This window comes from Cicer arietinum, chromosome 5, assembly GCF_000331145.2.
Source record: "Cicer arietinum cultivar CDC Frontier isolate Library 1 chromosome 5, Cicar.CDCFrontier_v2.0, whole genome shotgun sequence".
NCBI lineage: Eukaryota > Viridiplantae > Streptophyta > Magnoliopsida > Fabales > Fabaceae > Cicer > Cicer arietinum.
In genome coordinates, this window is record NC_021164.2 from 16,919,297 (window position 1) to 16,929,362 (window position 10,066).

Consider the following 10,066-nt stretch of genomic DNA (forward strand, 5'->3'; position numbering starts at 1 on the left):
TTCTTTCTGTTATTCCCTATTTTCAGGTCCAACTTTATCAAATTGCTTCACAACTACTTTACAATTTAAAGTTATGGCTGTCATTGTTTGTTGTGGAGATTTGAAATTTTTATTTTATCAGAAATGTCTTTATTTTAAGAAATACTGGTTTGATCAACTTCATTTTCTTGAGTGTGCCATTATGTTTTCTCCAAAAGCCTAATTAATTATTTACGAAAATATTCAACATCGAAGAAGAAGAAGAAGAAGAAGAAGAAAAAAAACAAGAAGCGACAATTAAAGAAACAGAGAGACAAAATGCTAAAGTAAATGTTGAAATAAAGGAACATGAGTTAAAATCGAGCCGCTTCAAAGGAAATGCAGAATATTGTTGAATATCCCTCTATAACTCTAAACCAACATGTGTGTTTCCCTCCAAAAGAAGCTAATGACCAACTAATTGAATTTGTTTACATTTTCAAACTCTATTTATATACAACCTCTGCTACCAAAGAGGGTATCTAACACCTCAACTTAAACAATAGTGCCTAGCAAAGAGAGGTTGGCCCACAAAATTCTTTGGGCACATCATTATTACTTCAAACATACACATCTCTAATTGAACGCATTGAAAATGGTAGCAACTCTTTGTTATAGATATGAAAAAAAATTATTTTAGTTTCTGGCTCTCCATTATACATATGTAATATAATTCTTAAGAAAAATCGTCTTTGGGAATCAAATGAGATGAAAGATTAAAAATGTGAAGGGAGAATTGATGTCACACATAACAAAATTGATGTTTAAACAACTCCATAAGAAAATGCAGTTGCCAAATCAAGTATGTTGTGGCTCTTGAATGATTTGGAAGCTTTTACAAATCGCAAAATAACACACACATGTACCCAAGTGAGTTATGTCCAGTGTCTATTTATTGTTGCAATAGCATATGTAATTTATATATGTATTAGTTCGCAATAGATTAAAATATAGTGTAAGTGTGACGTCAACCCTCCTCCATAGAACCAAGGAAAATACATTTGAATCAAAATACTTCAAACTTGGAATGTGTTTTCAAATACTATATTTTAGAACAAACCAATTACCAAATATAGTAAGAACTAAGAAAACACATACCACCCATAAATTCAAACAAAAATAAGTAATGGTTACAAATATACCACTAATGGTTTGAATTGAATCCTAAAGAAAGTAATTATTTTGACAAATCACAGTGGTCTTTTGAATTTGTAAAAGCTCTAAAGTATAGTTTTTGTAAAATTACGATATGAGTTGTCTTGGCTAATCCAAACATGCATAAAATATTGGTTTTGATTTTGTCAAACTTACTTTCAATCCAAAATTAACTTTGGTTTTTTTTTTTTTTTTATAAAAAATCTTCAATATATAGAGCTATTAAGTTCTAGCTTTTTTTTTTTGGTTTATTTTGTTTATGTGGGTAGGTCTATTTATTTTGCATTTACTTGTTATTATTATTAATATTAATATTATTATTATTATTATCATTATTATTATTATTATTATTATGATTATTATGATGATGATTATTATTATTATTATTACTATTACTATTACTATGGACGTATAGAACTTACCAAATAATAATATTTTGTCTGCGTCGTTTCAGAGTTATCAAAATCTCTCCTTTATTTGAAAATATATTTTACCTATAACTCAATATTTTCGAATAATTTTCCACCTAATAGTAGCAATTTGTTTTGTGGTAATTGTTGTCCAAATCCTTATTTTTAGTTTAACAATCAAAGGATAATTTTGGAAGACAAAACGATAATTAAAAATATATATGTTTTATTTCAAAAAGCATTATATTGTATTTTATTTAAAAAATGAAAAAATATATTAATAAAGGATGACTATTTGATTAACCTTTCATTATTTGACAACCATTATTCTTGTGTTTCTTCAAAATTTGATTCCTACTATATAGCACCACTGAAAAACAACTCATCTAATTCAAAAATATAAATTGTGTAGTTTGTGCTGATTATCATCATAAATTATAGTTTTTAAATATAATTTGGTCGTTCATTTTTTATTTAATATTCGTTTTAGTAATTTATTTTAGTTTTTGATTTTTATAAGTGGTATTCACAATTACAACAAAAGTTATAACAATATTCAGTTCATTGAAATCGCTTTTAACAATTGTCCATGTACATTTAGTATAATATTCTTTTAAAAAATTAATCTAATTCAATAATTAATTTTTTTTTTAAATATGTAAACTTTTTCTATTAATTAAATTTATCAGAATTTAATTTATTTTATATTCATTCTTATTTAGATGACACATTTAACTTTATTATTATTCAAAATTTAATGACAAAAATAACTAAAATTCACCATTTATAAATAATAAAAGATTATAAAAGATATTAAATAAAAAATAAATAATAAATTACCGAAATTAAATTTATGCATGCTCGATCATTAAACCCAAGAACTATATGATACAATTTTACGGGAAAAAAATTAAACCAATTGAATTTATTTGCATTTAATAGTTCATTTTATTCTCAGCGTGGTTTCGTGATAATCAGTGAAGAATGAGAGATGCGAAAAAGGGTCGGAATCGGAGCTTCCCGGTGGATCCGAATGTCCCCCGATGGGTTTGTCAGAACTGCCGGAATCCACTTTGCATCGTCGGCGTCGATTCTTATGCCGACAAGTTCTTCAACGACCCTTCTCGCTCTGGTTAGGGTTTTCTCAACCTTCCTCCTCATTTTGATTCACGCTTTCTTTCTTCCATTCTCTGGTTCTTTCTTTGAATTTAGGAAGAGTTTCATTGCAGTTCTTTTCCTTTGTTTAATTTAGCATTGAAGACACATTTTTGCGTTTGTTTGGTGTAATTGTTAATTAGTCAATTCAATGATTGTGATGTTTTATTGGATTAATCGGAGTATCTGAGTTTGATCCCACCAATCTTTGATCAACCTTCGAGCTGAAATCTCTCTTTTTTTCAAGGCCAATATTAGTAATTAATATTGTTAACATTGTTAGTATTTTGTTCATGGTGGCGATTGTGAGTGCTGAGTTATAAATCACAAACGTCTCTGGGATTTGGCGTGTTTGACACTCGTCAGACAGTGTTTGATAACTCAAACAAGTGCCCCATGAAAAACTTTTTTTCTTTCTTTGCTTGGACACTCCTTGGACACATATTAAAGATGTGTAGAAGTAATGATGATCAATGAGGGGTTGGAGGCATTAAATTTGATTAAATCATTTTTAACCTTTCGGTAGTAGATGGATGAATGAAGAAGACTATCATATTTTGTATTAGATTGTAATGAAGAAAATTTCTTAATCTAGATGCACATATATAGTTTGATTATCAATTTAAATCTTTTTTAAATAATGTTCATATTTTATTTAATTCTAATAAATAAATAAATATATGTATTAGTGTCAGTGTCCTATGTTTTTTCATTAACAGTGTTAACTTGTCCAGTGCTCGTATATGTGCTTCATAGGTGCTGAGTAGTGAGTACAACTAGAATGGATATTGTTATTGTTGATCTTCTTATATAGTAGTTGCTTCAATAGTATGGTTCACCAGTTCGTGTATGAAATATGATTTTTTTTTTTGTAATTAGGCTGATTTATCTGTTTGCAATTTTTAAGTTTTTTTGTGCAGATGATCATTTTGATTTTGAATAGTATTAGAAGAATATTGCTTTTCTTTTTTAAGATTGAAGATTATTGTTGCTTTCATCTTGTGTATGTTTTATTTATTGAAACAAGAATGATTGTAATGATTTATTCATGATGGAGAGGCAATGAATGTGTGTAGGGATGCAAGGGTCTTCCATTCATGGTGCTAGCAGTGTGATGAGTACAACTAAAATGGACAATTCATATGTTGTGTTGCCAAAGCAAAGACCTCAGACACAAGGGGTTCCTCCTCGGCCTCGTGGCGATACTGCCCAGCCTGGAAAGACAATGGAAGAGTCGTTTGTGGTTGTGTACAAGTCAGAATCTGCATCTGATGGAGGCGGGGGAAACTCATCGTCCCCGGGGGTTGACCCTGGTGGTCATTTGCCACCACATAACTCTGGATTCAATTCAACTATTACTGTCCTGACTCGAGCATTTGAGATTGCCACAACACAGACACAGGTTCGGTTACAGAAACCTGCAAGTTTGATTCAACTTAAATTTGGAAATATATTCATTTACTTATGTGTCAGCTTTTTGAGATTTTTTAGGATAAAAGCAGTTATTTCTTCAAATAGAAGTGTTTTGATTGATTTAGAGTCTAGTAGGTCAGTCTGCATGTTTTCTGTATTCAATTCCAGGTTGAACAGCCTCTATGCCTTGACTGCATGCGAGTTTTGTCTGATAAGCTCGATAAAGAGGTTGAAGATGTAAATAGGGACATTGAAGCATATGAAGCCTGTCTAAAACGCTTGGAGGGGGAGGCCAAAGATGTCCTCAGCAAAGCTGATTTTCTTAAGGAGAAATCGAAGGTGCTCATCAGGTTTACTGTCTACTATGTGTATATTACTTTACTGTTTCTTTAGGTTCAATTCAAACCATTAGTGGTATATTCATAACCACTACTTACATTGTTTGAATTTATGGGTGTTATGTGTTTTCTTAGTTAATACCATATTGGTAATTGGTTTGTTCTGAAGTATAGTATTTGAAAACACATTCCAAGTTTGAAGCATTTTAATTCAAATGTGTTTTCGTTGGTTGCTACCCTTTTCAATTCGTCCAATTATAGATGTGTATATTTAAAGTAATAATGATGTGCCCAAAGAGCTGTGTGGGCCAGCCTCTGTTAGTTAGGCATTATTGTTTAAAGTTGAGGTGTTAGACAGCCCTCTATGGTAGCAGAGGTTGGGTATAAATTGAGGTAGAAAATGTATATGAATTAAGTTAGTTGGTTATTAGCTTCTTTTGCAGGGAAACACACCTGTTGGTTTAGAGTTATAGAGGGATATTCAACAGTATTCTGCATTTCCTTTCTATTATTCCCTAATTTCAGGTCCAGTTTTATCAAATTGGTTCACAACTGCTTTAAATTTCAAAGTTATGGCTGTCATTGTTTGTTGTGGAGATTTGAAGTTTTTATTTTATCAGAAATGTCTTTATTTTAAGAAATACTGGTTTGATTAACTTCATTTTGTTGAGTATTCCATTATGTTTTCTCCCAAAGCCTAATTAATTATTTACTACATAAATATTCAAGATTGAAGAAGAAGAAAGAAGACTAAAAGCGGCAATTAAAGAAACAGAGAGACAGAATGCTGAAGTAAATGCTGAAATGAAGGAACTCGATTTAAAATCAAGCCGCTTCAAAGAATTGGAGGAGCGGTATATTTTTCACTCTACTTTAAAAATATTATATTTCACATAAAACAATCCATGGCTCAAGATACTAAAAAATCCCTAACCTCAATAAATTTTCTATGAACCTTTTTTCCTTTTATTCTTTGATGTGTACGGATGCTTGATGGCAATGATTGGTTTTACATGTTTTAATGTGTAACAGGTATTGGCATGAGTTCAATAATTTTCAGTTTCAATTAATTTCGCATCAGGTTTGTAAGTTTTTTATTTGTTTATATTTTACCTTATTACATCGTATTGAGAATCTTTAGATGCTTTTGTTACAAAAACTTTAAGCAACTTGCATAAACATCTGTGTGCTGTCAAATTTTGGAAAAAATTGAATCTTCCAAGTCTGAGCATTGTGCAAAAATATTTCAATCAACAGGAGGAGAGAGATGCAATTTTGGCCAAGATTGAAGTTTCACAAGCACATTTAGAATTGTTGAAGAAAACAAATGTGCTCAATGACGCCTTTCCGATTTCTCATGATGGAGAGTTTGGAACAATTAACAATTTTCGGCTTGGTAGACTTCCCAAAATTCCAGTAAGATGCCTAGTGTGTTGTATTTTGGGTTTCTAATGTTGTGTCAATGTGTTGTTAAAGGGTTGGATTTTTTCTATGGAAGTTGGAAGCTTATTCACTTAAAATAATTGCTAGCTTATGTGCAAATATTGTCTATAAGATTGCTGTTTTGAGTTACTTTCTCTGTAATTATTTCATTCATAACTCTGATTCTTTCGTACATTGCTCAATTTTCAACTCTAGGTGCACTTGCATATGGCTAAGTTAAATTTATTTTTATGTGGTTATTTTGTTTAGTATCATATCAGATTAAGCCTTAGGGACAGTTGTATGTTCAACAATTTCATTATTGCACCCGTGTCCATATACACTTACATTAAGACATATCCAGAAATATTTGGAAAGTATAGCTCTGGATGGTCATGACAACCCATAGGCTATAGATAACAACCTATGCTGTTTGAGATGTTTCAGTTGGATTATAGTTTAATATGTTATTATTACTACGGAAAATAGTAGTATATTTTTCTTTCACTGTCCAGAATATTTTGGTCCGAAGGTAACTGTAATGGATGTTGATAAACTTATATCACAAGTACTGCTTTTATTTTAAAAAAATATTTTCCAATGAAATGTAAAATTTCTTTGGCTAATGAATTGTGTCTGATAGTGTGTTTTGAACAATTATCGTGGAATATGGATAACTAATTGGTGATATGTTCAGCTTCATGGTGTGTGCTCTCATGTTTTGATATGTTCCTTCATAAAATAAATTGTTTTTTTGTAGTTGTGTTTTTCCTTCCCTCATTTGGTGATTTGAATATGTAGTTATTACTTTTCATCCTGAAAATTTTTCTCTCCTGTAGTTTTTAATCTTTCAAGTTTAAGATTTTTTTTTTAATATGATGTTTACTATTTTTGAAACCTTTAGGTAGAATGGGATGAAATAAACGCTGCCTGGGGCCAAGCTTGCCTTCTTCTTCATACAATGTGCCAGTATTTCCGACCAAAGTTCCAGTATCCTTTTTTCATTAAGCGTAGCAGTTTTAATAGTTTGTATTATTGTTAATATGATATAATTTCTCGTGTCTCAATGTAATGAAATAATCATGAATTAATGAAACCAGTTCAAAACAGAATTTTGCATCTGACAGTGGGCATGCTAAATGCTTGAGATACCAAGTTATAATGATTTAAATCATCCGCTAATTATGCTATTTTTTCCTCAAGTTTTTGCAAGTGATAGATACCTCACAATCAATGATTTTAAGATCTACACCAATGTCCTCATAGGCAAACATAGTTACTTGTTGAATTTTTCCAGTCACAGTGAATTTGGAATTAATGTTTTCTTTTTAGCTGAATTTTTTGTTCATAAGTTATAGTACAGATGGTATCTAATTGAGTTGAAATTTTACAGCAAATGAAACTTTCAAGATTGTATTTGCTTGTGTCAACATTTTCATTTTATTGTACACTACATTTTACATATAATTTAGGGCTAAATTACATCCGTGGTCCCTTAACTTAATTTCAGGTAACGTTTTAGTCCTTTTTTTTTTTTTTTTTTTTCCCGATTTAGTCCTTTATTCCTAAAAATATCAAATAAAGTATGAAAATATGAGTTTATTTAAAGATTTGCGTTACGAATTTGATGAAATTTGTATTAAATTGAAGAATATAATTAATTTTATGAGTTTAGATTGAATGTTTTTTTGAATTTTTGTATAAAAAAGGATATCATTGTTGAAATTTTAAAACATAAAATATCAAATTGTCACTTAAAATTAAAATAAAGGACCAAGTCCGGAAAAAAAAAAGATAAAGGACTAAAACGTTACCTGAAATTAAGTTAAAAGGACCACGAATGTAATTAATTTAACTTAATTTTAGGTAACGTTTTAGTCCTTTATCTTTTTTTTTTCCCGACTTGATTCTTTATTTTAATTTTAAGTGACAATTTGATATTTTATGTTTTAAAATTTCAACAATGATATCCTTTTTTATACAAAAATTCAAAAAAAATTTCAATCAAAACTCATAAAATTAATTATATTCTTCAATATAATACAAATTTCATCAAATTCGTAACGCAAATCTTCAAATAAACTCATATTTTCATACTTTATTTGATATTTTTAGGAATAAAGGACTAAATCGGGAAGAAAAAAAAAATAAAGGACTAAAACGTTACCTGAAATTAAGTTAAGGGACCACAGATATAATTTAGCCTATAATTTATTACGAATGAATTGTTACATTTCCTTAACTCATTACTTTTTAGATATCGAATAAAAATAATTCCCATGGGTAGCTACCCTCGTATCACAGACAGCAACAACAGTACTTATGAGCTGTAAGTATGCCTTCTGATTCTACTTTTGTAGTTGTCTTTGTGATGTCTTGCTTTATTTGAAATATATGGTTCTAGTTGAGATAAAATCTTAAATATAATACATGGAAAAACAAATAAGATGTACCAGCTGATCGGTTGGCAGCAATTTCAATTTATTTGCATTTTAGTTACTGAATTCTTTTAGTTAAATGCCAGAATAAACTTTGGAGCAGGCATTGTTGTTGTTTTGATAATATTTTGGGCCGAGCCTTTGCCCCTTGCTTGGGTTCTGTATGCCTGTGGTGATGTGGTTGGTCATCTGAGTCATACTAATATAAAACGTTGCAGACAAAACGATACAACAAACTCGTTGCCTTTAGAATTGTACTTAAACTTGTCTACCTTTCCATTAGTAATTGCTATGTTTTGCAGGTTTGGTCCAGTCAACTTGTTCTGGAGTACTCGCTATGACAAGGCAATGACGTTGTTTTTAGCATGCCTCAAGGATTTTGCAGAATTTGCCAATTCTAAGGATCAAGAGAATAACATACCACCTGAGAAATGTTTCAAGCTACCTTATAAGTAAGTATAATTGCATATAGTATATACTAATATAGTGAATTTTATCTTTCAGTACTATGTACACTAGATATTATATCATTGTACACAGATAATATTGTTAAAAATATCCTTTCTCTCTTTTCCTCCGTCCCTGACTTAACCGTACTAATTAAAATATTTCCATTGCCTTTTGTTCTTGCTAAGTTTGTCTTTATATATACCATAATTTGAGAATCATTTGTCAAACTGTAAGGCCTATTTGGATAATTCTTTGATCTTATTTATTGACATAACATGAGTACTTGTGAGACTATTAGAGAGACATATAACTTATATGAAAATAATTTAACTTTATTATATGTTTGATAGAGAAATATACATAAGCACTTATATAATAAACACTGAATTAAATCCAAACAAGTTCTATGTCTATGTCTATCACTATCTCATGTCAGTTTATAGTATTGGGAATGACAAATATTTGTGCTGGTTTGTAGGATTGAGAACGACAAAGTGGAAAACTATTCCATCACCCAAAGCTTCAATAAGCAAGAAAATTGGACAAAAGCACTCAAGTACACACTCTGCAATTTGAAATGGGCTCTCTATTGGTTTGTTGGGAATACAAACTTCCAACCTCTTTCAGCAATGGTATCTTCACATGCTGAAGTTCCAGCTGTAGGATCTTTGTACCCAAAGCGCGGTATTGAAGCCAAATCAGAATCCAGAAACTGAACATAACATATTCTAGGATTTAGGCAGCATACAAATGTGTACATAAAAATAACTATTTAGTCATGTTTAGTTGGGTTATTATGATTCTTGTGAGTAATACTAGTACTCAATACTAATAGCATATGTGCTCTTTTGTTAATTGGTTTTGCAACTTTTATTGTAGTTTAATTTGTTGTCAAAATACATTACTACTGTTGTTCATATATTTATTGGAAATAATGATATTATCGGAAGCTCAGTATATATTTGAATAATGTCCTTTTCAAAATCCAATTCTTAGATTTCTTTTTCCCCCTTCCCCTTTTGATTAGAGGCTGATGATTTTCATTAACTGTCTTGCAAGAAATGTGCAATGTATGGAATGTTTGATGGGGCGTTTTCTATTTTAAAAGTGTATGATTTGTTTAGAAGTATAATTTCAAATGACTAAAAAATGATATCATATATATATTAAGAAATTTTTTAAGTTAATGACTATTGATTAATTGTAATTAGAAAATTATTTTTGGTGTAAGTCGGATGAAAAAATAGAATAATATTAAATAGCTTCT

The 10,066-nt window shown here is 30.1% G+C and overlaps 1 protein-coding gene across 2 annotated transcripts; it reads left to right on the forward strand.

Moving 5' to 3' along the window:
* Positions 1–2,491: 2,491 nt before the first annotated feature.
* Positions 2,492–9,769, forward strand: LOC101514766 (beclin-1-like protein). Of its 2 annotated transcripts, none has more exons than XM_073369083.1 (10): positions 2,492–2,715; positions 3,815–4,140; positions 4,287–4,490; positions 5,219–5,343; positions 5,522–5,570; positions 5,747–5,905; positions 6,816–6,901; positions 8,169–8,240; positions 8,652–8,801; positions 9,278–9,769. In XM_073369083.1, the coding sequence occupies exons 1-10, from the start codon at positions 2,568–2,570 to the stop codon at positions 9,513–9,515; spliced, it is 1,557 nt and encodes a 518-aa protein (XP_073225184.1). In that variant the 5' UTR covers positions 2,492–2,567; the 3' UTR covers positions 9,516–9,769. The 2 variants fall into 2 exon arrangements, with proteins under 2 accessions (XP_073225184.1, XP_004514652.1); XM_004514595.4 differs by having other exon boundaries at positions 2,493–2,715; positions 4,320–4,490.
* Positions 9,770–10,066: the final 297 nt, after the last annotated feature.

Coding starts and splice junctions, on each gene's coding strand:
- LOC101514766 (XM_073369083.1), top strand. CDS start 2,568: ATGAGAGATGCGAAAAAGGGTCGGAATCGGAGCTTCCCGGTGGATCCG. Junction 5,344..5,521: donor TTCAAAGAATTGGAGGAGCG/GTATATTTTTCA, acceptor AATGTGTAACAG/GTATTGGCATGAGTTCAATA. Junction 8,802..9,277: donor TGTTTCAAGCTACCTTATAA/GTAAGTATAATT, acceptor GCTGGTTTGTAG/GATTGAGAACGACAAAGTGG.